The sequence below is a fragment of the Uranotaenia lowii genome, chromosome 1 (genome assembly GCF_029784155.1).
Source record: "Uranotaenia lowii strain MFRU-FL chromosome 1, ASM2978415v1, whole genome shotgun sequence".
Taxonomy (NCBI): domain Eukaryota; kingdom Metazoa; phylum Arthropoda; class Insecta; order Diptera; family Culicidae; genus Uranotaenia; species Uranotaenia lowii.
In genome coordinates this window covers 15303397-15330879 of record NC_073691.1, presented here as the reverse complement: position 1 = coordinate 15330879, position 27483 = coordinate 15303397, and the positions used below count along the sequence as shown (strand labels likewise).

The 27483-nt window shown below is 34.7% G+C and overlaps 1 protein-coding gene across 2 annotated transcripts in view; it reads right to left on the bottom strand.

Annotated features, from left to right (window-relative positions):
- Window positions 1–27264, bottom strand: part of LOC129758731 (nose resistant to fluoxetine protein 6-like) — a 99934-nt gene extending 72670 nt beyond the window's left edge. The window contains exons 1-2 of one of the 2 annotated variants that reach the window (XM_055756370.1): window positions 26412–27264; window positions 7445–8094 (exon numbers count right to left, since the gene is read on the bottom strand). In XM_055756370.1, coding sequence (XP_055612345.1) covers window positions 7445–8094; window positions 26412–26790 — 1029 coding nt within the window. In that variant the 5' untranslated portion in view covers window positions 26791–27264. The remainder of the gene's footprint in view (window positions 1–7444; window positions 8095–26411) is intronic. The other variant, XM_055756442.1, reaches the window with a different exon arrangement.
- Window positions 27265–27483: the final 219 nt, after the last annotated feature.

The following is a 27483-nucleotide window of genomic DNA, read 5'->3' as shown; positions in this document are numbered from 1 at the left end:
TGACAATGAAATTGACAAAATTGACAAAATTGACAAAATTGACAAAATTGACAAAATTGACAAAATTGACAAAATTGACAAAATTGACAAAATTGACAAAATTGACAAAATTGACAAAATTGACAAAATTGACAAAATTGACAAAATTGACAAAATTGACAAAATTGACAAAATTGACAAAATTGACAAAATTGACAAAATTGACAAAATTGACAAAATTGACAAAATTGACAAAATTGACAAAATTGACAAATTGACAAATTGACAAAATTGACAAAATTGACAAAATTGACAAAATTGACATAATTGACAAAATTGACAAAATTGACAAAATTGACAAAATTGACAAAATTGACAAAATTGACAAAATTGACAAAATTGACAAAATTGACAAAATTGACAAAATTGACAAAATTGACAAAATTTGACACAATTGACAAAATTGACAAAATTGACAAAATTGACAAAATTGACAAAATTGACAAAATTGACAAAATTGACAAAATTGACAAAAATGACAAAATTGACAAAATTGACAAAATTTAAAAATTGATAAATTTGAAAAATTGACAAAAATGACAAAATTGACAAAATTGACCAAATTGACAAAATTGACAAAATTGACAAAATTGACAAAATTGACAAAATTGACAAAATTGACAAAATTGACAAAATTGACAAAATGACAAAATTGACAAAATTGACAAAATTGACAAAATTGACAAAATTGACAAAATTGACAAAATTGACAAAATTGACAAAATTGACAAAATTGACAAAATTGACAAAATTGACAAAATTGACAAAATTGACAAAATTGACAAAATTGACAAAATTGACAAATTGACAAATTGACAAAATTGACAAAATTGACAAAATTGACAAAATTGACAAAATTCGACAAAATTGACAAAATTGACAAATTGACAAAATTGACAAAATTGACAAAATTGACAAAATTGACAAAATTGACAAAATTGACAAAATTGACAAATTGACAAAATTGACAAAATTGACAAAATTGACAAAATTGACAAAATTGACAAAATTGACAAAATTGACAAAATTGACAAAATTGACAAAATTGACAAAATTGACAAAATTGACAAAATTGACAAAATTGACAAAATTGACAAAATTGACAAAATTGACAAAATTGACAAAATTGACCAAATTGACAAAATTGACCAAATTGACAAAATTGACAAAATTGACAAAATTGACAAAATTGACAAAATTGACAAAATTGACAAAATTGACAAAATTGACAAAATTGACAAAATTGACAAAATTGACAAAATTGACAAAATTGACAAAATTGACAAAATTGACAAAATTGACAAAATTGACAAAATTGACAAAATTGACAAAATTGACAAAATTCACAAAATTGACAAAATTGACAAAATTGACAAAATTTACAAAATTTACAAAATTTACAAAATTTACAAAATTTACAAAATTGACAAAATTGACTAAATTGACAAAATTGACAAAATTGACAAATTTGACAAAATTGACAAAATTGACAAAATTGACAAAATTGACAAAATTGACAAAATTGACAAAATTGACAAAATTGACAAAATTGACAAAATTGTCAAAATTGACAAAATTGACAAAATTGACAAAATTGACAAAATTGACAAAATTGACAAATTGACAATTTTTTTGTCATTTTTGTCATTTTTGTCATTTTTGTCATTTTTGTCATTTTTGTCATATTTGTCCTTTTTGTCATTTTTGTCATTTTTGTCATTTCAGTCATTTTTGTCATTTTTGTCATTTTTGTCATTTTTGTCATTTTTGTCATTTTTGTCATTTTTGTCATTTTGTCATTTTTGTCATTTTTGTCATTTTTGTCATTTTTGTCATTTTTGTCATTTTTGTCATTTTTGTCATTTTTGTCATTTTTGTCATTTTTGTCATTTTGTCATTTTTGTCATTTTTGTCATTTTTGTCATTTTTGTCATTTTTGTCATTTTTGTCATTTTTGTCATTTTTGTCATTTTTGTCATTTTTGTCATTTTTGTCATTTTTGTCATTTTTGTCATTTTTGTCATTTTTGTCATTTTTGTCATTTTTGTCATTTTTGTCATTTTTGTCATTTTTGTCATTTTGTCATTTTTGTCATTTTTGTCATTTTTGTCATTTTTGTCATTTTTGTCATTTTTGTCATTTTTGTCATTTTTGTCATTTTTGTCATTTTTGTCATTTTTGTCATTTTTGTCATTTTTGTCATTTTTGTCATTTTTGTCATTTTGTCATTTTTGTCATTTTTGTCATTTTTGTCATTTTTGTCATTTTTGTCATTTTTGTCATTTTTGTCATTTTTGTCATTTTTGTCATTTTTGTCATTTTTGTCATTTTTGTCATTTTTGTCATTTTTGTCATTTTTGTCATTTTTGTCATTTTTGTCATTTTTGTCATTTTTGTCATTTTTGTCATTTTTGTCATTTTTGTCATTTTTGTCATTTTTGTCATTTTTGTCATTTTTGTCATTTTTGTCATTTTTGTCATTTTTGTCATTTTTGTCATTTTTTGTCATTTTTGTCATTTTTGTCATTTTTGTCATTTTTGTCATTTTGTCATTTTTGTCATTTTTGTCATTTTTGTCATTTTTGTCATTTTTGTCATTTTTGTCATTTTTGTCATTTTTGTCATTTTTGTCATTTTTGTCATTTTGTCATTTTTGTCATTTTTGTCATTTTTGTCATTTTTGTCATTTTTGTCATTTTTGTCATTTTTGTCATTTTTGTCATTTTGTCATTTTTGTCATTTTTGTCATTTTTGTCATTTTTGTCATTTTTGTCATTTTTGTCATTTTTGTCATTTTGTCATTTTTGTCATTTTTGTCATTTTTGTCATTTTTGTCATTTTTGTCATTTTTGTCATTTTTGTCATTTTTGTCATTTTTGTCATTTTTGTCATTTTTGTCATTTTTGTCATTTTTGTCATTTTGTCATTTTTGTCATTTTTGTCATTTTGTCATTTTGTCATTTTTGTCATTTTTGTCATTTTTGTCATTTTTGTCATTTTTGTCATTTTTGTCATTTTTGTCATTTTTGTCATTTTTGTCATTTTTGTCATTTTTGTCATTTTTGTCATTTTTGTCATTTTTGTCATTTTTGTCATTTTTGTCATTTTTGTCATTTTTGTCATTTTTGTCATTTTTGTCATTTTTGTCATTTTTGTCATTTTTGTCATTTTTGTCATTTTTGTCATTTTTGTCATTTTTGTCATTTTTGTCATTTTTGTCATTTTTGTCATTTTTGTCATTTTTGTCATTTTTGTCATTTTTGTCATTTTTGTCATTTTTGTCATTTTTGTCATTTTTGTCATTTTTGTCATTTTTGTCATTTTTGTCATTTTTGTCATTTTTGTCATTTTTGTCATTTTTGTCATTTTTGTCATTTTTGTCATTTTTGTCATTTTTGTCATTTTTGTCATTTTTGTCATTTTTGTCATTTTTGTCATTTTTGTCATTTTTGTCATTTTTGTCATTTTTGTCATTTTTGTCATTTTTGTCATTTTTGTCATTTTTGTCATTTTTGTCATTTTTGTCATTTTTGTCATTTTTGTCATTTTTGTCATTTTTGTCATTTTTGTCATTTTTGTCATTTTTGTCATTTTTGTCATTTTTGTCATTTTTGTCATTTTTGTCATTTTTGTCATTTTTGTCATTTTTGTCATTTTTGTCATTTTTGTCATTTTTGTCATTTTTGTCATTTTTGTCATTTTTGTCATTTTTGTCATTTTTGTCATTTTTGTCATTTTTGTCATTTTTGTCATTTTTGTCATTTTTGTCATTTTTGTCATTTTTGTCATTTTTGTCATTTTTGTCATTTTTGTCATTTTTGTCATTTTTGTCATTTTTGTCATTTTTGTCATTTTTGTCATTTTTGTCATTTTTGTCATTTTTGTCATTTTTGTCATTTTTGTCATTTTTGTCATTTTTGTCATTTTTGTCATTTTTGTCATTTTTGTCATTTTTGTCATTTTTGTCATTTTTGTCATTTTTGTCATTTTTGTCATTTTTGTCATTTTTGTCATTTTTGTCATTTTTGTCATTTTTGTCATTTTTGTCATTTTTGTCATTTTTGTCATTTTTGTCATTTTTGTCATTTTTGTCATTTTTGTCATTTTTGTCATTTTTGTCATTTTTGTCATTTTTGTCATTTTTGTCATTTTTGTCATTTTTGTCATTTTTGTCATTTTTGTCATTTTTGTCATTTTTGTCATTTTTGTCATTTTTGTCATTTTTGTCATTTTTGTCATTTTTGTCATTTTTGTCATTTTTGTCATTTTTGTCATTTTTGTCATTTTTGTCATTTTTGTCATTTTTGTCATTTTTGTCATTTTTGTCATTTTTGTCATTTTTGTCATTTTTGTCATTTTTGTCATTTTTGTCATTTTTGTCATTTTTGTAATTTTTGTAATTTTTGTCATTTTTGTCATTTTTGTCATTTTTGTCATTTTTGTAATTTTTGTAATTATTATCATTTTTGTCACTTTTGTCATTTTTGTCATTTTTGTCATTTTTGTCATTTTTGTCATTTTTGTCATTTTTGTCATTTTTGTCATTTTTGTCATTTTTGTCATTTTTGTCATTTTTGTCATTTTTGTCATTTTTGTCATTTTTGTCATTTTTGTCATTTTTGTCATTTTTGTCATTTTTGTCATTTTTGTCATTTTTGTCATTTTTGTCATTTTTGTCATTTTTGTCATTTTTGTCATTTTTGTCATTTTTGTCATTTTTGTCATTTTTGTCATTTTTGTCATTTTTGTCATTTTTGTCATTTTTGTCATTTTTGTCATTTTTGTCATTTTTGTCATTTTTGTCATTTTTGTCATTTTTGTCATTTTTGTCATTTTTGTCATTTTTGTCATTTTTGTCATTTTTGTCATTTTTGTCATTTTTGTCATTTTTGTCATTTTTGTCATTTTTGTCATTTTTGTCATTTTTGTCATTTTTGTCATTTTTGTCATTTTTGTCATTTTTGTCATTTTTGTCATTTTGTCATTTTTGTCATTTTTGTCATTTTTGTCATTTTTGTCATTTTTGTCATTTTTGTCATTTTTGTCATTTTTGTCATTTTTGTCATTTTTGTCATTTTTGTCATTTTTGTCATTTTTGTCATTTTTGTCATTTTTGTCATTTTTGTCATTTTTGTCATTTTTGTCATTTTTGTCATTTTTGTCATTTTGTCATTTTTGTCATTTTTGTCATTTTTGTCATTTTTGTCATTTTTGTCATTTTTGTCATTTTGTCATTTTTGTCATTTTTGTCATTTTTGTCATTTTTGTCATTTTTGTCATTTTTGTCATTTTTGTCATTTTTGTCATTTTTGTCATTTTTGTCATTTTTGTCATTTTTGTCATTTTTGTCATTTTTGTCATTTTTGTCATTTTTGTCATTTTTGTCATTTTTGTCATTTTTGTCATTTTTGTCATTTTTGTCATTTTTGTCATTTTTGTCATTTTTGTCATTTTTGTCATTTTTGTCATTTTTGTCATTTTTGTCATTTTGTCATTTTTGTCATTTTTGTCATTTTTGTCATTTTGTCATTTTGTCATTTTTGTCATTTTTGTCATTTTTGTCATTTTTGTCATTTTTGTCATTTTTGTCATTTTTGTCATTTTTGTCATTTTTGTCATTTTTGTCATTTTTGTCATTTTTGTCATTTTTGTCATTTTTGTCATTTTTGTCATTTTTGTCATTTTTGTCATTTTTGTCATTTTTGTCATTTTTGTCATTTTTGTCATTTTTGTCATTTTTGTCATTTTTGTCATTTTTGTCATTTTTGTCATTTTTGTCATTTTTGTCATTTTTGTCATTTTTGTCATTTTTGTCATTTTTGTCATTTTTGTCATTTTTGTCATTTTTGTCATTTTTGTCATTTTTGTCATTTTTGTCATTTTTGTCATTTTTGTCATTTTTGTCATTTTTGTCATTTTTGTCATTTTTGTCATTTTTGTCATTTTTGTCATTTTTGTCATTTTTGTCATTTTTGTCATTTTTGTCATTTTTGTCATTTTTGTCATTTTTGTCATTTTTGTCATTTTTGTCATTTTTGTCATTTTTGTCATTTTTGTCATTTTTGTCATTTTTGTCATTTTTGTCATTTTTGTCATTTTTGTCATTTTTGTCATTTTTGTCATTTTTGTCATTTTTGTCATTTTTGTCATTTTTGTCATTTTTGTCATTTTTGTCATTTTTGTCATTTTTGTCATTTTTGTCATTTTTGTCATTTTTGTCATTTTTGTCATTTTTGTCATTTTTGTCATTTTTGTCATTTTTGTCATTTTTGTCATTTTTGTCATTTTTGTCATTTTTGTCATTTTGTCATTTTTGTCATTTTTGTCATTTTTGTCATTTTTGTCATTTTTGTCATTTTTGTCATTTTTGTCATTTTTGTCATTTTTGTCATTTTTGTCATTTTTGTCATTTTTGTCATTTTTGTCATTTTTGTCATTTTTGTCATTTTTGTCATTTTTGTCATTTTTGTCATTTTTGTCATTTTTGTCATTTTTGTCATTTTTGTCATTTTTGTCATTTTTGTCATTTTTGTCATTTTTGTCATTTTTGTCATTTTTGTCATTTTTGTCATTTTTGCCTTTTTTGTCATTTTTATCATTTTTGTCATTTTTGTTTGTCATTTTTGTCATTTTTGTCAGCTAGTAGGTTATCTTTTTGGTTCGGTAGAAATGCGCCTATATTTATACTATATTTTCTGAGTGTAGCCGAATTAAACGCCTTTGCTTATGCAGTTCAATAGTGTTGAATGAAAAATGACTTGAGATTTACAACTTTGGAATTACATTTCTCTTAGTTAAAAATGCGTGACTTGTAAATAACGTGACGTTTGAAGTTTTGAAAAAAAATCTTAATATTCAACCAATTACTGCAATTCAACCGGAAACAGGCTGACAATCTTAAAGTGTCACAAATAACCAATCGATCTGTTCCGAGAACTCTCTCTCTCTCTCGATTGCTATCAACTTTTGCGTAATATGGCGCGTGATAATTTTTTCACAGGAACAAAACTTTTGAAAGCTTTTGTCAAGTACCCATCTACAATTTAGTTCCTTCCGATTGGAAAAAATACAGAAAATAAACGAGGCCCTTGAGAAATTATGTCAACAAACACACACAATCTAAGTCAGACGCCTCAAACATTGTGACTAAGGTTTTTTTGTTTCTGTTCGCGGTTAAGCTTCACTTCTCACGCCATTTCTACGTGCGTGCTTTAAGCCATTTTAGTCGCACGTCGCACGTCTCGTCGTGTGACCATCATGAGATAAATATTTATTTCCTTTTGTTTCCCCCCAAACGTGTACGTCTTAAATGTCAAACTCAAAAGATAATTAACTTAGGGGCTCGCGACATTTGAATCGAATGCCATGGTGGGAATTATGGACAATTCAGGTGGTTTTAACTTACCTCCCCGTGAAATCCGGGATTGTAGGCAGCTCCACCGGCCATAAAGAGCAGCGAATGTCCGCCCAGGATGAACAACATCGAAACGGCCTTAATCCCGTTGATACATCCCAAGCCATGATCGTCCTTGCTGTCCTGGACCAGCTTGCGCAAGTTTTCGACCACCGAAAACGACCGCAGCACATATCCGGCCGTAGTTTCTTTTCCACTTTTGGTTCCGTAAATCGTACTCAGATGATAAACGGTACTAACTAGGACCATCAGCACGAAAAATAGCATCACAGTCACATAAGTGATGTCCAGGGCAGATGGAGACCCGTGCTGTCTATTTCGATAGCATCCATTTGAAGGAATTCCAACTTCTTTCACACCGGTTGTCGACCGGACTATCCTGACCACATCCGGTTCAGAGCAAGCCGCCGGCACGCAGATGCCCCAATGAATCAAGACGGATGCGTTTACATCCGTTTGGGGATGTCGGAAGATGTCGGCCCGGACCCGATAGCCATCCAGCTGGACATCGGCCAGGCAGTACTGGGACAACACCTGAGCGGATCGATTTTCATTGATGGCCAGGCACTGATCAAAGTGTCCGAACTGGTAAACGCTCCCATACTCGATGCCGGAAGCTGATTTTGCTGAGGAGTCCAGCACTGAAAGATAAATAAAAGAAATAAAATCAATTTGTTAATAGATGTGATATAAAAAACTACATATAATGAGATCAATTCTGTAAATAGACAGTTCTTACAGATCTCTCAAGCAGAGCCGTAGAAAGAACTGACTCATGGGCTTCTATGATATTTTGCTCCAACAATATTTACATTAATTGAAAAAATAAAAAAAAATACTATTTTACTAATTAATATTTAACTTCTTTTAACCAAAATTCCTGAAACTATTTAACAAAAATCACGAAAAAAAAACCTTTTCATCAATATTTTTTCATCGAAACACATAACCAGATTTTGAATTGTATTTCAGGCTACCGAAAAATAGTTTCAGTTTATTTTTCTAAATCTAGTTTGAAAATTTCAATTCTGAGCGACAAAATTTTAAAATTATAATGATAATATTATAATTTTTTGTTTGATTTTCCAATAAACTGTGAATGAATCCAGACAAAATCAGGATGATTTTCAACAAAAATTTGGGCAACCGGGCCGGGACGAACCCAATTTTTTTTTATTAAATTATCGAGGAAGTCTGGGTAAAAACGGGTGATCAGGCCAGCTAAATTTTGTTTATTTTTTTTTTTTTTTTTTGAACATACAATAAATGTTTTTAAGAAGGCTTTTAACTTCGAAAAAAAGTGTGCCAAGAATTGGAATCATTTTCAGAACCCTCAATTATGAATCCATAATTATAATTCGGATGTTTTGTGATTTAGTGATTATTGTTTTCTTCAATTATGTATTTCTCACCCGACTTGAAAATCTAAAAAAAATTAAAAGTTCCGAATGATGAGTCTAAATTGCCATTTTGAAGCTTTGTTATGTTCGAATTTTGCATAAAAATAAAGTTCATGAATTTCAAATCTGAATATGAAAAAAAACTCAGAATAATTTCTAGGGATGAATCATCCACGAGGAAGGAAAAAAGAAAGAAAAAGATCAGAATGATTTCTAAGTTTATTTTTATATTCGGAAAAAATATTAACTAAATGTAAAAATGCGTATGAGTATCGAAAATCAAGAATCAAATTTTGAAGAAATGTAAAACCAAATTAAAACAACGATTTCAAACAAAGCTTTTCAATACCATTTTTAACCAAGATTTGAACCGAAAATCATGACAAGGAACCAGAATCTCAGAGATCAGTTAAAGCTTATTTGAAATAAAGTATTCAGAAATGAATTATTGACAGTAGTGAGAAAATTTTGTAAAACAGTAGCTGAATTCTCAACCTTATTTTCGAGGTTTTGACATCAGTTCTGAGTCAAGATTGTTATTTACTATCGAAGAACCCTACTCCATCATCAAAATTTGAATGAAAATAACACATTTTGAGTATAGAGTAGAATATCATACCTTGCTCGGTTTTGATCGAGAATAAACATCAATTTACTAGATTTTCAAGAAAAAAAAATTTAAATTTACAAAAGTTTTAACAATGTCCGAAATTTACCAAAATTTTAAACAATGACAAAAAATGTACAAATGTCCCAAACTTGACAAAATGCGATTTGCTGAGATTCGATCAATTTGCTGCTCGATTGCTTTTTTCCTACATGATACATCAGAATGGTAATTCAAGTAGTCCAGTTTGCTTATTTGAAAAAAAAATGGTCCGGCTTCGGGATTGAGCTCCAACCTTCGTGGTGACAATCGAACACGTTACCACAAAGCCACGCCTAGACGTTGTCCTAGCTGAAACTAAAACTCGAAATAGAGATATGATTTCGTAGCATACCTGCAGGTGCACCTGCCCAACCAGAGAGCACCTCAAAGCACTTTTCGTGACTTAGGAAATCCCTTTTAGAGTACTTTGGTGCCTTTTTGTGACTTAAGGGGGGGGGTAGGGTCTAACACTTTCAAAAAATCGTTTTTTTATTTTTTTATTTTCTTATTGTAAAACATTTCAAGAATGTTGTGTCAAATTTTCAAGTCAATCGAAGCAAAACTGTAGAAATTATAGGCCTTTATCTCCTCTTATCGAATACTGCAAGAATTCGGTGCCGATCTCGGCGATAATTTTGGCGATAATCTTGGCGATAATCTTGGCGTCAAAAGTAAAGAAGCCAGAATAAGACAGAGACTTAAAAAAAAAGAAGCCGAAGACAACGAAATTGCTGCAGGGAACGTACTTTATGGACCTGGAATCGACGATTCAGTGTGAGTTGAAAAATAAATTGTTTCTTTCATTTTTAGAGCAGAAACTTCAAACGCGTTTTTCTCGAAAGCACATTTTTAAAGTCAGTGGACATCGTCATTTGAAAACTACTTATCCGATTCTTTTCAAATTTGGAACATATTTTCTACATATAAAATACCAAACCCCAACGAATTTTTTTTACTTTAAGGACATTTTACAGATAAATAATGGCAGATTTTTTTTTCGTGAAAAATCGTAGTTTTTACTTCAAACAGCCACAAAAATTTCATAAATTTTTTTTTTAAGTTAAATGAAATCGTTGGAGTCCAGAAAAACATCTATTAAAAATATTTTGCTCTGATTTTTTGACTTCATGAAAATGGTGTTTTTTTTACCCGTTAGACCCTACTCCCCCCTAAGTCCCTTACAACGTACATCTAAAGCACTTTTGAAACTTTCAGGTTCATGAATGAGTACATATAGTTCACTCACGGGAATTGGGCAAAATAAGTCACCTACAACGTAGGTACATATCGATATTTTTTACAACCTTCAAGTTGATCAATGAGTATATACAATTGGGCAGTTGTTTCTCTATGTCAGCCAATATGTAACTTTCAAAGCTTTCTTCCAAGTGAATATGTGACTTTCGGTTGCCTGGGTGCAGTTAACGAAAATTACCGAGTTCGGTAATTATTTTACCGAATTTCTAACATGTGGAGATCGGTAATCTGTTCGGTAATTTTCCATGGCCGAAAAGTGACAGCTGACTTCATGGACCTTTTTCGGTAAATAATTACCGAAACTCGGTTGATCATATCTAAGATCATTTGTCGAAATGTTGACAGCTGTCAACGTTACAGCTTGTTATATTGCCAAACAACCGGTATTGTTGAATCGAATACCTGTAATTATTACCGAAAGACAGATCTTCGCCCATTCCAGCTTATGATGCACAGCGTATTGCGCAAAATGAATTGAATCTCGAGTCTCTCGCTCCTTCCTATCTTTCCACTGAAAAAAGAAGGAGTTCCAAACGATCATGAAAACAGTTCTCGTACCAAAACACACCCCCAAATATGGCTCTATTCGCAGGATCAGTTCCCGAGTCATGAAGACTTGTTTGAGGAACCCTCTCTCACCACCCAGTGAGAGGAAGTGGACCCAAACTTTAACAGGAACCTTCCCCGGCCTCAGAAACCTTCACCTGCCAAGTTTCACGAAAATCGGTTCAGTAGCTTTCGAGTCTATAGGAAACAGACAGACAAACAGACGGACAGAAATTCATAGATACAGAAAAAACTTCATGTGTTTGAAAAGCCTGTGTTGAAAAGTTCTTTCCTTTGTTTTGTTCCCACTTGCTTCGCGTGTCGGATTCATCAGACACTTGAACAAATACACTGATTCAATAGCAGTAAGGTGCACGAACATCACACAGTGAAAAATGATGAAGAAATCTATCAACTTTTTGACGTTCGTACATTGGTCAATGGTCAACGTTAATTTGAAACTCAAAAATAAAAATTCATTTTCTTAAATAAAAAATACAGATTCTTTAAATTCAGAGCTACGAATGCTGTTTTCAACAAGACGACAATTTAAACGTATGCTTAAGCATCGTCGCAGCTGCCAACAGTATCAACGCAGAAATGATGAGGTATTTAACATTCAATTCACATTAACAGGGCTTCTCAGGTTCATGACGATGAGTCTACGTGAAGCTAGTGAATCACATTTCCCATATGTTTATTACCGTTAACGGTGGAAAGAACACATGCGAGTGCCAAAAGAAACAACTGAACTATATGAGATACGATGTAATTTTTATATAAAAAGAGTATTTTCCAATACTCCAAATTATATCAGTTCATTTCCCCGCTAATTTTAAATGGAAATGGTTCCGCTTATCATCAAAAATAACCCCAAAAAAAACGTTGCGAAAATGTGCACTTCCAAAATGCTAACACTAAATGCTTTCTATAGAGCTTCGGCAACTTCTAAAACCATCGTAATGTATGATACAATTGTAGATCTGGGCTTGTTACAACTTTGTTTCGAAGACAGCGAACCATTTTATCCAATCTACAACGTTTCAGATTCAAAAAACTGTTTTTTCAAGGTATTTTTTTTTTTACTTTGACTGTAACTCTTAAGAGTTATGTAATAGGACATATATTCGACAAATTTATGTATTTCGATCAGATGAAAAACTATGTCGAAGACATCAAATCCCTAAATTTAATAACAAAAAAGTTAGCATTGTTTGGTTATCTCGCTATCGGAGGACCTCTCGGCAAAAAATTTTTAACAAAATATGCTCCATGTAAAACTGAACTGACCTGTGCTTTTGTAGTTAGTCTCTTAATTTTAAAGTATCATTTGGATCAATATATGATCTGTTTATTTTATAATAGATAATAAATAAAAAAGACATCAAATGTCTATCTCTCCTTCCATGGGCGCTATTAATTTCAAACAGCTGGGTTACCATATCCTTCAACGCCAAAAAGAGCACGTTGAAATCACATTTCTAAGTATTTGGGAGAAACGGGAGAAACCAGAAAATTTAAATTCAAATAGTGACAATTAGTTGTTAGTTATGTGATTGGCCTGGCCATTATGACTTTTCAAAATATACTTTTACAAATTCTTCACCCCGTGTGCTTATTCTTACATCCATATAATTGCCCGTCTCTTAAAATCCTGATGCGGAATTTTTTATCCCAATCCGATGCATAATAACGTCAATATCTAAAAACCATAAACAGTAAATATGAATGACCTCTTTTGCAGATCCTTTACTCTAAATTTTATACCTGAAATCGATTACCCTTCGTTTAAACTTCCTGGGTGGCAATTTTTATCTAAATCTAGTAAATAATATTGTCAAAACCGCAAAAACAGTGATTAGGTAATATGGACGACCCCTTTTTACGACTCCTGACCTGACATTGGATAATTGGAATCAATTGTTCGTTCCTAAAAATTCTCGGGTGCCAATTTCTATCTCAATCCGGCGTATAATAATGCCAATATCGCTAAAACAAATCAGTACGTCTCGGTGGTCGGGTGGTTAGCGTGGTAAGACGGTAATCGCTGGTCCACTGATGGCATGGGTTCGATTCCCATCTCGGTACTGGGTGTTAAATGTTAATCTTAAGTTGTCCACGTCATTTATTCAGTCTGTAAAGCCTAAATCGGCTAAGACGGTGTATGTCTTTAAAAAAAACAGTGAACAGGTAATATGGACAACCCCTTGCCTCAAATTTGGATAATTGGAAACAATTGCTCGTCCCGTATAACTCCCGTGTGCCAATTTTCATCTCAATCCAATGTATAATAACGTCGATATCACAAAAACAGTGAATATGGACGACCCCTTTCGCCGATCCCTTACACAAAATCGGATACCTGAAATCAAATGTCAATCGCTCATGAGTAAAATGAGTGTAATTTCATCTCAATCCAATGTAAAATGTCGTCAATTTTGCGGAAATTGCACTTATTTAGACTCCTGTGCAAATAATTTCCACGCAGAAATATTTTCGCACTGACGCAAACATAGATAACCCGTGTCAGTTTTTTCAAATCAGCCGTTGCTCGCTTCTGATTTTCGAATCACATTTTCAAACGGCATAATCGTTATTGTTTTGGCGAAAATTATTATGAAATGCATGCGAACCAAGAAGTTGAATAACGAAAATTGACCAATCAACAAATTAAAAGAAACGAACAGAAAACAGAATGCATTCTGTACATTCGGGTACAAGAATGTACAGAACAAATATATCATGCATTATTCTGGTGTTTTTCGAATAACTGAAAAATTATGGATTCACTTACAATTTTTACTGACACACCAGTCGCAATTGTTTTTAATTCAATTTTATCCAAAGATGTAAAGAATATCAATATTTTTTTTATTTAGTTGGAAACCACAGGTGGTAAATCCCGGTTTACGGATTGTATTCCAAGGCACGGCGAGCCACCGCGTCCCCCCAGATTGCTACTCTGGGTCCATGGGTACAATGGGAAGACTCATGATATACTCCGTGTATACCCCCTACTCCCTAAACTCCACCTGGGGCCGCAGACCTTGTTCCCACCTCGAACTGTTTAGTACACTATGCTTCAATAGTGGGAGGTCTATTCGCGCTAATGCGCTCCAAGGCAATACTCATTAACGAGACCACTTTCAGCAAAACCTCTCATCCTTACGACTCGACGCCTGAACTCTCCTCTAACGACTTGAGAACCGACATCTTCTCGCAATGACTCGAGATTCCCACACAAACCTCTCCTCTTCGCGACTTGAGGCCTGATCTCTCCTCTAACGATTTGAGATCCGACCCCTCCTCGCATCGACTCGAGGTTTACCTCTCCTCTGCACGATTCAAGGCTCGATCTCTCCACTAACGACTTGAAGTCTGACCTCTCCTCGTAATGACTCGAGGTGACCACTTGTACCCCTCCTCTTGTTGGTAAGGGACCTGATCTCTCCTCTTACTCGGGGTTAACCACACAAACCTCTCCGCCTGAAGGTTTGAGGCCTGACCTCTCCTCTAACGACTCGAAGCCCGACCTCTTATCTTCAGGATTCGAAGTTTGCCACCTTGCCCGTCGTGTGCCAGATCGAGAGCAGCTTATCCTGGACTCGCGCCTGTCACGGCACACGCGCGGAACTTAACGCAACGACTCGGATGATTCCCGACGAAGACGTCATCCTACTCCGACTCGAATGGCTCACCCGGCGTCAAGAGCCACTCTACCCGTGAGTATTCCCCGAACGTGGAATAACCCTTTCGCAACGATTTCCACTGCGAAGAAGATCAAGTCTTATCCCCGCAGCTTCTGTCGTTGAGAACCGCTCTACTTGGATACTCCCCGAAGGTGGAGCATCCTACGCACGAGCGCGGCGCACCCACGGCATCCGCTACGCCGAAGGTATTGTCTTATCTTTGTAACTTCAAACCGTGGGGTCGGACGCACTCTATTCGACAGCCCCCCGTCGATGGGGTAGTCTACTCCGACCGTTGTCCGGTCTTCTTTATCCCCCTTGGCTGGCAACCCTAGGATTTTTGGCCCGCGGATTTTCCTGCCCGTTGTGTGCCAGATCGAGAGCAGCTTATCCTAGACTCGCGCCTGTCACGGCACACATTCGGGACTTGGAACGCTACGACTCGGATGTTTCCCGACGGTGACGACATCCTACACCGACTCGAGACCCTCTCTAACCGTGGGTATCCCCCGACAGTGGTTAACCCTCTTCCCTCGAGATCCGCTACGAGGAAAGTATAGCCTTATCCCCGCAGTTTCCCTCTTAGGAAGCGGCACTACTCGGATACCCCCCGACATTGGGGTATTCTACACACGTTCGCGGCGCACCCCTGACCTCCGCTACACAGAAGATGTTGCCTTATCTTTGTAGCTTCGATCAAGGGATCGGACGCACACTTTTTGGTAGAAATAATTTGAAGTAACTGAACTCTGATGTTGGTCCTTTTTTTCATATAGTCCCTTTTCAACTTTTAGCACATGATAGTTTATATAAAGAATGTGATGGTGTTGGTGAGTGCGGAATCGTTACCTGTCAAATCAGATTCTCTCAATAGTCTAAAAATTCATGCAATAGAGAATATTACTAAAACAGTATTTGTGTTGTATGGACGACCCCTTTTGCCGGACCCTTACACGAAATCTGATACCTGAAATCAAATGTCCATCCCTCAAAACACCCATGTGCAAATTTTCATCTCAATCCGATGTATAAAGGGTGATAGGGTCAAAATTTGGTCAATATCAACTTGACGTATTTCTTTCAATTTTGCATTTCAAAAACCTGAACAGGTGAAGGTGTGTGTGTAGAATGTTGCTCCTATTTTGATTTTGGAATTCACTCTTCAGTTGTCAAAATGCCGTCCAAGGAAGAAGAGCAGCGTATCAAAATTTTGCTCGCGCATCCGAAAATCCGAGCTACTCGCACGCAAAGCTGGCAAAATCGCTAAAAGTTGGCAAATCAACCGTTACAAATGTAATTAAAGTGTTTGGGAAACGATTGTCGACAGCCAGGAAGTCTGGATTGGGGGGAAATCGAAAACCGGAAGCCGCTGAGACGACAAAGAGAGTTTCTGGTAGTTTTAAGCGAAACCCTAACCTCTCTCTCCGAGATGCCGCAAATAAGCTGAGTGTATCGTCTACAACCGTGCATCGAGCCAAAAAACAAGCCGGACTATCGACTTACAAGAAGGTAATGACTCCAAATCGCGATGATAAACAAAATACGACGGCCAAAGCGCGATTCCGGAGGCTGTACACGACGATGCTGACGAAGTTTGACTGCGTGGTAATGGACGACGAAACCTCCGTCAAAGCCGACTACAAGCAGCTTCCGGGACAGGAGTTTTATACGGCAAAAGGAAGGGGAAAGCTAGCAGATATTTGCAAGCACGTGAAACTGTCAAAGTTTGCGAAGAAATATCTGGTTTGGCAAACCATCTGTACCTGTACCTTGAAAAGCAGCATTTTCATAGCTTTCGGGACTGTCAATTTACGAAATTTACTTTAAAGAGTGTGTTCGCGCCAAAAATCAACATTGTGAGCGAACGTATCAACTACCAATTATGGTTCATCACTCAACCACAAGCAGTATCGCTTGCTATATCTCTGCCACATGCATTTGCATTGATGACAACGATTTGTGCGTGTGTGCAGGAGTATAGGCAAAGGAATGACCGATAGCAATTAAACGCAACCTATTATTGCCGGGCTCTGTTGGTTAGTAGCGAGACGAAGAGACTACCTAGAAAATGCCGGTGCCGGTCGGTCGCACAGAAAATACAGTCCTTTTATCGAAGTTGAGCGTTTTGATTTAAGTTTTTTCCAAATACATGTTTCCTGTGATCGTATCATCTTATTAGTGCCGTGTTGTTAATGAGTTATCCGAATAATCAACGCCTGGGAACTCCGCGGCTTAACCGAACCAGTTACTTTAGGGATTGGCCCTATCTGAGTGATTGAATAAACGTCTGCTGCCTTTCCTGAAGAAACACGGTTGTTCCGTACTGCTTTGGCCGGATTTGGCATCTTGCTATTACGGTAAAAAAGCCATGGAGTGGTACGCCGCCAACAACGTGCAGGTGGTTCCCAAGGACAAGAACCCTCCCAACACGCCAGAGCTCCGCCCAATTGAGAAATACTGAGCTCTTGTCAAGCGGAACCTAAAGAAGACCAAAAAAAACTGCTAAGGACAAGCAGCAGTTCAAGGCAAAATGGCTTTCTGCGACGAAGAAGGTGGACAATGTGGCTGTACAAAATCTGGGGACAGGGGTTAAGCGTAAGGCCCGGCGATTCGGATTTGTAAAAGCGGAAGCCTAACTGAATATTTTTCCTGAATTTTATACTAATTAAACTTGGAAAAGAAATTTAATTTTATTTTTTAAATAAACGATTTCACCGATTTACACGCGTTGTCCCTTGACCAAATTTTGACCGTATCACCCTTTAACACTGACAGCGACGTCAAGATTTTCCATTCACTCTGTCTCTCTCTCGCAACCGTAATAAATAGTCTCGAGTTTACCGTTCCCGAAGCAATCGTTTTATGCAACAACGGCAACAACGGGCCCACCATTACAGCTCGGTTGGTAAGTTCGTCGTTCAGATGAAAACGAAATATCCCTTAGCAGTTTCTTTTCCTTTTTGACCCCGGAAACAACAGCAGGAAAACGATGGTCATTCGATCCCAGAAGGCACTTTAGCAAAAAAAAAAGTTACTTAGGACGACCTCCAAGCTCAACAACGGTAAATTTTACAGTTTTATTCAATACGGCCGAAAATTTTACAGTTTTCGGTAAAAAATTAACAAAAACTGTATTTTTTTCGGTAATTTTCTATCGGAAACTGTAATTTTGATTCCGGTAGAAAGTTACCGATAAAATTTTTAAGTTATAGACTCGAATGAGCACTCAGTGTTTAAAAAGTCTCTAATAAAAGTAAAAAAAAATTAAGTTATTCGGTAATAATTAATGGTAAAAACTATTATTCGGTATTATTCGGTAAAACTAACCGGTATTTTGGTAAAAATTGCAGGGTTATTTCGGTAAAATCTGCCAATTGTTCGGTAAATATTACTGAATTTTTACAGCTTTTCGGTTAAAACATCACGATGTTTCGGAATTATTCAAAGATCGGTGATAATTTCAGGTATTTCAGTAATAATTGCAGGCATTTTGCTTAACTCTTCTGGTGTTTTTTTGGTATATAGGCCGGAACAAATTTTAAGTCCTTTTTAGTCACTCGGTGATGGAACATCCCAAGGAGGAGGGGAGGGGAGAGGGGTTAAAAAAAATAATCGGGTTTTTTTGGAAATTTCGAAGGAGGGGGGGCTGTGACGAAAGAAGTAATTGATATTTGTTCCGGATTATAGTTTTTGGTAATCATAGCCGTGTTGTGGTAATAATTATAGGCATTTCGGTTCAACAATGCCGGTTGCCGCCGACCGTGGCGTAGGAATAGCGTTTAAGTCTTCTAAGCCAGAGGTCATGAGATCCAGTCTCGGTAACGGCATACATATTTAGTACTCTACCAGCCCACGGTAGTGTTAGCATTAGTAAGATACTAGCCATTATAACCTTAAGAGATGTACGCTTTAGTCTTAGGTAGAATTTAGATCTCTTCAAAGAAACATGAAGTTTCACTAGGATCTCAGTGAAATATGTGAATATTCAATATAGAAAAAAATAGGTCGATTAAACAAAATTTTAATCTAAACATAAGATAAATTTCATACCCGGTCTTTTTGACAGCAGTGAAAGACTTTACAAAAAAAACAAAAAAAAAACACAAAACAAACTTTGATCGCCAGTTTGGTTCCCAAAATCACCTGTTGTTGGCATTTTTTTTTGCTGCTCATTTTTTAATTCAATTGAAGCTTGTGCCAATCATGTCCAAACAATGGCTAATTTGCTCCAGATGCGTGACAAGCGTTGACAAATGACGCGAGCTCAGACCACACTTAGACTTAAGCACATAAGTAGCAAACTATCAATTGAATGCAACCAATTTGACCCACCCACGTAATAGATTCGTTAGATCGGTAGTAGATAAGTAACGTCGACTAAACGGTTATAACTTGATTTGTAGCATCGTGTCTCACCGAGCGTCTGATTGCGTTTGCTACTTTAGTTGACTTTTAAGTGGTTCCATGTGAGCTGTAAGTGTTTTTTAAGAAACAATCACCTACACCGGCACTGTTCACGATTACGGCTACTTAAGTCCCCTTGAAACTAAATGCTTTAAAAATGTTCTGTTTGGTTGAGGATGATTGGGGTAATCAATCCGAACTAAACGATGTAATCGACCGAATAAATTTTCAAGTCTTAAAAATTCCTTAATGAATACGACTTTAATACTAACCGGTATTTTTAAAATTTCCAAATTAGGATTGAAAACTCATCGATCAACTACCGAAGTCCACTCCCAATATGTATGTAGGGAATTCGAGAATAAAAGTGATCGTTTAAAAAATTATAATTTTCCCTCTCCGCATTTAAAATTCTTCCTCATGTGTCGCTCGCGAGAACTACTTTTCTCGAGAAAATTCTCGTAGGTCAGGGATGGAATCCTGGTGAGAAAAAGTAAACTATAGGTTATCGAATCGAAACCGCATTTAACAGATGGTTATGCCTATCTATAACTACACCTAACACCAAACAGGTAGATCACGGAGGAGGCGATCAGAACAGGTTACTTAGATAATTCGAGAAGCTGTCTTTATTTATTAGTAGTGTTGTTGTTGTTATTGATGACAGCAGCCAGCCCGTTGCAATGTAACACTTTCCAGGTTACACAGATAAAATGTTTATTAGGACTGCAGTGTGGTGACGACAGAATCAAGTTCTGGTTTCTCGAAATTGATCGAAATGTGTGTCGATTGAGGGTTTGCTCTTGGGAAGGAAAAAGATTTGATATTCACTAAACACATTTTAGTGAATGTCAAATATTTTTCCTCCCTGAGGGCAAACGCACGCTTCGGAAAATGGAGTTATGGCTGTTTTACCTTCAATTCCCCTACATTTTTCAAATTGTTAAGAAAACGCATGTTCGGATTTGAAAATTTTGAATCTATTGGGACGTATCTTGTGTAATTTTTTCCGACACCCATAATAATTTCAAATTTTTTTCCAATCATGGGTTTTCTGAACTTTTTTAAAAATAAAAGGAAATTGAGGGTAAAACAGCCATAACTCCTGTTTCCGTTACGTGCGGTGTGTCAAATAGGCTTCGTTGCATTCCTCGAAAAAAATTAAACACATGATACGTTCCATTTGGTTCAAAATTTTCAAGTCCGAATATTCTTTTTCGGAGCTATTTGAAAAATGTAAGCAAATTGAAGGTAAAACAGCCATAACTCCTTTTCCCAATCCGTGCGGTGGCTCAAATAGGCTTCGTTGGATTCCTCGAATAAAAATCACATGGGATACAACCCATTTGGTTCAAAATTTTCAAGTCCAAACATGCTTTTTTCTGAAATCATTGAAGAATGTAGGGGAATTGAGGGTAAAAACAGCCAAAACTCCATTTTCCGAAGCGTGCGGTGGCTCAAACAGCCTTCATAGGATACCTCGGAAAAAATCACACAAAATACGTTCCAAAAGATTCAAAATTTTCAAGTCCGAAATTGAATTTTCCTCACGATTTAAAAAATTGAGGGGAACTGAAAGTAAGACAGCCAAAAATCACATGGGATACTACAACCCATGCTTTTTTCAGAAATAAATGAAAAATATAGGGGAATATAGGGTAAAAACAGCCATAACTCCATTTCCTGAAGCGTGCAGTGGCCAAAACAGCCTTCATTCGATTCCTCACAAAAAATTACACATGATAGGTCTGTATTCGTTCAAAATTCTCTTATTCGAATCAGTGTTTTTCTGGAATGTTAACAAAATATAGGAGAATAAGGGGTTAAAAAGGCACTATATCTCCGTTCGCAAGCTTGTGCGGCGTTTGAAACTATGTCCAATCGATTTTCCGGAAATTTTCACAAAAGAAAAGTATAATTTCATAGATTTGGGTCATGTAGGACCAGGCTTCGGATTCATTTGAGAGCAAACACCCGCGGAGCTAAAATTTGCTCCCACTCTTTCAGCGGCAAGAAGGAATGAGAAAGAGTGACCATTTGCCTCGAAGATGCAATGCTCCTAGGGAGTTCTTTTTGCCTCTCACTCTGCTCTTAAAAGAGAAATGAGCGCTCTACGGGAGTAGCTCCCTAGGAGAACGCTGTGAGGCAAACGTTATGTGCTGGAAATTCGACTGGCCCGTGTTCGTTTGTTTTGGTTTGCGTCGGCGGTGTCATTTGGAAATGATTTGATATCAATAGCAAGAGCTAGAACGTGTTCTCGCTGATTAGTTTGTTAAGTAGAGTGGCCCAAATAAGCAGATTGTTATGTGAAGTTTACATGCAAAATTGGGGTCCGATAGCACAAGAAGGGATTGCGCAACGAGCCTCAAGTTTTTAAAGAAATTTAAGATATTTTGTTCGGGTAGCATCAATAACCGCCAAACGGGGCATCACGCAGCAGCAGGGTTAGATGTTATATTTTTATATCACAACACTTTTGCAATATTTATTAAAATTTAATGTAATAAAGTTATCATTTGATGATAACAAAATGATGATGTCTAAGTTTCTTACATCGTGAAATAGATTTTTAAAGTTTTTGATTCTCATAGAAAATTAGAAAAAAATTGACAATAGATGTACATTTTTTTCTATTTTTCGATGCTGTAAAATACTTTACCCAGTTTGACAGATTGGCTAGATGATATCATCTAAAAACTTAATACTGTTTTTAATTTCCAACACCAACACTGTATTTTTTTTTTGGAAAATCACCAAATAATAAATAAAATAAATATTTTCATAATTCAGTTACCAGTCTGGGCAAAAATTCATCAAAATTCAAATCACCTTCTAAATCTCGATTCCATATGGTGAGATATGATTGTTTTGCATCACACGTTTGTTATTTTCAAAGTTTTTATCTATCATAACATGAACTTTTATGATTTAAGCTAATTGATTTTTAGTATTTTTTTTACCCCTAAATGTATGCAGCACCTTTTTGGTTTTTCTTTTAAATCATTTTTGAAATAATTGTTTTGCATCACGCGTTTGTTAATTCCAACAATTCAACTGTCATAAAATGCACATTTATGATTTAAGCTAGTTGATTATTAATAATTTTCACCCCTAAATGTATGCAGCACCTTTATGCCTTTTCTTTGAAATCATTTTTGACATGATTGTTTTGCAACACGCGTTTGTTAATTTCAAAGTTTCATCTATCATAACATGAACTTTCATTATTTAAGCTAGTTGATTTTAATTTGGTTTACCCCTAAATGTATGCAGCACCTTTATGCTATTTCTTTAAAATAATTTTTGACAATTTTTTTTCGAACAAAATCAAAATTTACTGTACTTGATTTTTCATTAAAAACAAAGTTTGTTCTGTTGTGGTATGAGCCTACTTGGTTGAATGATTCAATTGAATCAAAGCAATCGAAAGATTCCTTTTAATTCAACCACGGTATACCGTGGTTGAATTAAAAGGAATCTTTCGATTGCTTTGATTCAAAGTTTGTTGCTATTTGCCCCTTTTTTAAGTAGGGTGAAAATTGCATGCTTTGTAAATTTAAAAATACAGACCCCGCTCGTTTTTGGCAACATGCACGAACATTTTGGGTTGCCAAAATCGAATGTTGCCGAAATCGAACGGTTTTTTTTCTTAAACTTTTTTTCTCTTATTTAATTATCATAAACGTTATTTTTAGCCGATTTCTGATCATTTTTGGTATTTTTTAATTATTTTTTCTCATGTTTTTGATGTATTTTGCACTATTCTTGTTTTGTTAATAATCTATTAAGTTTTTGTGTTATTCGCTATTTTTTTTCATTCATCATAATTTTTCAGTTGTTTATTGTCATTTTTAGTCTTTTGTTTGAATTTGTTTTTCAATTTTTTGAATTTTTCATCTTTTTGTCAATTTTTAGTACTTTAAATTTTTTTTTGTTGTATTTTATCACCATTTTAGAACGTAAAAACCTTTTTTCGGTGTTTGTCTGAATCATAATAGTCCTGTTATAGCGAAAACTTAAAGGTGATGTTGTTTCTTAAAACCGTTCGATTTTGGCACATGTGCCTCCTGTGCATCCTGTGTAGGACGAAAGATATTGAATTTCTTCGCGGTTTGTACACTTTTTTCCCCATTGTGCGTTGGGTAGAATTTAATGAAAATTTAGGTAGATTTATCCTGCAAGTTTTAAAGTCCTGTGATCAAAACTCGCGGAAATGGAGTCGAAAGAACAGCTTGTGCATGATAAAATCTTGCGCATTCATCACGAGAACAAGGATCTCTCGCATCGTTCCATTGCTAAAACGTTGGGAATCGCAAATTCCACGGTGTCGCGAGTGATTAAGCGGTTTGAGGAACGATTGACCACCGATCGGAAGCCCAGAAGTGAAGGAAATTGTATTCCGTTCAACACCAAAAATTACAACTGCGTAGTTGAGGCCTTCAACCGAAACCCAAGCGCCTCCGTTCGGGATGTGGCTAAGAAGCTGCACCTAAGCCGAAGTTTTGTCTAGAAGGTCAAAACTAAGGCTGGTCTTCGAACGTTCAAGGTACAAAAGGCCCCTAATCGCGACGAGAAGCAGAATAAGTTCGCCAAAACCCGTGCCAGGAAGTTGTACATCAACATGCTGGCGAAAGTTTAATGCTGCATCATGGACGACGAAACATATGTGAAGGCCGACTTCAAACAGATCCCCGGCAACCTATTTTTCACGGCCAAGGATAAGTTCAGAGTTTCGGAGCATGTCCGCACACAGAAGATGTCCAAATTTGCGAAGAAATTCCTGGTTTGGCAAGCCATCTGCACGTGCGGGAAGCGGAGTACACCTTTCGTGACCCAGGACACGATGAACGGACAGGTGTACATGAAAGAGTGCCTCCAGAAGCGGCTGCCAAGGCAAACAACGTCCCAACAATCTTCTGGTCGGATTTAGCCTCATGTCACTACCCCAAGGACGTACTGAAGTGGTATGCGGACAATAAGGTCAATTTCGTGCCGAAAATGTTCAACCCTCCCAACACTCCGAAGCTCCGCCCCACCGAGATGTACATATGTACTGGGCGATTATGAAGCAGCACCTTTTTAAACGACCTTAGGTAGTGAAGACAGTCGAGGAACTGGAGAAAGTATGGGTTTACATGCAAAAAACGGTTGATTCACAGGTTCTGCAGAATCTTATGGCCGGGGTTAAGGCCAAGGTGCGGGCATTTGCGTATGGACTGTTAATAAAATACGAGTAAAATGGTAAAATGAAGTTTAATTTTTCCATCCCTGAAAATTTCATGGCAATCGAATGAAAACTCGTATTTAAAGAATCAATTTTGTGTGTGGAAATTTCATCTTGGACACCCTTTAGTTTAAGGGTGCCTCAAAGCGCTCAAAGTTTCGGTTATTTGACCCTCAAAAATCACCAAAGGGTTTCGAGATAACATCAGATTTCGAGGTTTTATGCATTTTGAAGTCATTTGGCATCCAAATTAAAATTTCTATTTTCCCGATGTTCTTTGGTCCCCTCTTAGGTGATTTTTAGGAGTCAAATAACCGAAACTCTGAGGGCTTTGAGGCACCCCTTAATCAAGTCCGATTGAGCTAAAACTGGTCAGTTTTTTGGACCAATCTACGAAATGTATATCATGTATATGGTCGGTTTCAAAAATTCGATATTGAAATTTCTCCCACACATCCATTGCCACCCTATTATACATTGTTGGTAAACAAAAATAGGTGAACACATAAAACAAAACAGCTGCTCACTACACGTGAATTCGCTAAGGCAATCTGAATTTAAAGTAAGTACAAATTTGCTTTAACCCAACTGTAAAATAAGACGAATTAAAAATACAGTCGCCAAACGTAAGTTAGCGATGACCAAAAAAGTAAACAAACACCGGTAAAAATAAACATCGCATGCAATTTTTTACTGCTTTACCCATCAATTAACTGTTTTCAAATATGTTTTTCAGTTGTTTGGTACCAAAACGTCACCGTTCTTTCCAGTCAGACTTCAATCCTACCCACATTCCCGAAACACGCTTAAAATGGTGCTTGAACCAACTAAAATACACGTGGGATGCTACCTTCCCGTTAAAATAAACATACAAATATGTATGGGAAATGTGATTTACTATGAGCTTTCCATGGATATGAACAGTAGCATCATCGCAGGGCTGAGCTGGGCTTTGAGCGTTGTGATTTGAATATTAAATAACTAGATTTAGCATAAGAAATTGTTGTTGGCAAATGTCAACCGCAAAAAAACGGTAGTGATTCGTAGAATGTTAAAATCACAGTGACGGGCGGCATGTTTTTGTTTTGTCACGGAAATCACACCGGGAGAATTCTAATTGAGAAGTTTACGGTTGAAAACTTTCGTTGGAATTGGCTAGAATTAAGAAAAACTACATCAGGTACACACCTACTTCTTACAGCTATGGCACGATCCTTTAGTCTTAATTCTGAATAAGCCATTCTCAGTTCAAATTTTTACATATTTCAAATTAATCTCGGAAGAGGACTCTTCATTAGTTCTCATTTGAAGTTCCTGCAATGAAACTTATAAATTGCGAAAATTTGAAATCTAACCTTCCGTTTCTGAGTTTTGAAGGTGGTTATTTTATTGTTTGATGATAATCTTGGTTTTCAGATCTTTCGTGTTAAAAATTTGATTTATGATTAATGATTTGGTTTATACAATCAGAATTCTTACTTCAGTATCAATCAATTGCAATCTATTTGTATTTGGAATTTGGTTTTAGGAAAAAAACAAGATATAAGAGTTGAATCAAGATTTTACATTTGGAACTCCGAACTTGTAGTTCATTTTCCATTTGCCGAAATGATATTTAGAAGATCAAACTGAAATTGTGATAAAACAATTAAAAGCACAAAATTTAGAATACAGAATCCAAGATCAAACCCAACCATTCATAATGTCAAAAACCAAAGCTTAACTATTCCTCAGCATTTTTAACTGCGCAGTTCATCGATCGCATGATTGATCAGTTTCCAAAACTTACTGGCAATGGCCCAAGGTTCCCGCCTATCGATCGCATTCAGGGTGGCATTCAAGTCTCTCCGACATCCTGGCCCCTCCAAGCTGCCAACAACTGCTCGAATCGATTCCACCAGAAGCCGGTCCGACTCGATCAACCGGAAGCTATAACTAATGATGCTTTCTTTTTGACCAAATTTTTCTTGCAAATGATCACTACTCCCACGATCACGATCACTAGGAGGAACAACGATTTCTTCCTGGGGATTATTATTATTATTAGTCGCAAGACGCGAACTGTCAAACACTTGATGATCACCACTAGCCGAAATTACCGAAATCGACAGCATCAGGATCGTTCCGACGATCTTCACCGACAATCTCGAGGACCCTTGACGTCCCATTTTGATTTTGTATGGCACTCGAACCAAAAGTTGGTGTCGTTGAAGAACCCTTGATCGCACCTCAAACTTTTTTTTAATCAACCGACCACGTTTTTCCCCCGAAAAAACGGACTTCAAATCCGTTCCTGTTTGGCGCACAATCGGGCACCCGAATCACACACAAACAAATCACAAGTCCTCTAACGAGTGATCCTCATTTTCATTTTCGGACATCTGATCTCATCTCTTCTGGAATGGTGGCGGCAAGATAAGGCACACGCGATCGCTCAAGAATCCACAGAACACACTAGAGCAAAAGCAGACAACAGAACAGAGGTGAAAAATAACAAACGAACGACCCGCAACGATCAGCACGAAGCAAAGCCAAACCTCGACGATGATCACTGATCGCGCCCCGGAACAACAACAACAACCAAAACAAACCGATGTGCGTGCGTTCTCTGTCGCGTCCCGTGGAGGACTGCGAGGGAGACTTCTGCTAAATTGTGGTGACACCTCACCTCAGCCTAAGTGAATGGCTGGTCGAGCTAGCAGGGTGAAAACAAACGCGATCCCACTCGATTTTAGGGGCGTCCAGTTCTAGACCCACTGCTGCCGTTCTTGATTCATCATCGCACGGCTATCGGCGATGATCTTGTGTTGCGATCAAGTTTGTTTTTTTTTTGTCTCTACCTTTCCACCTTTCCCCTGCTG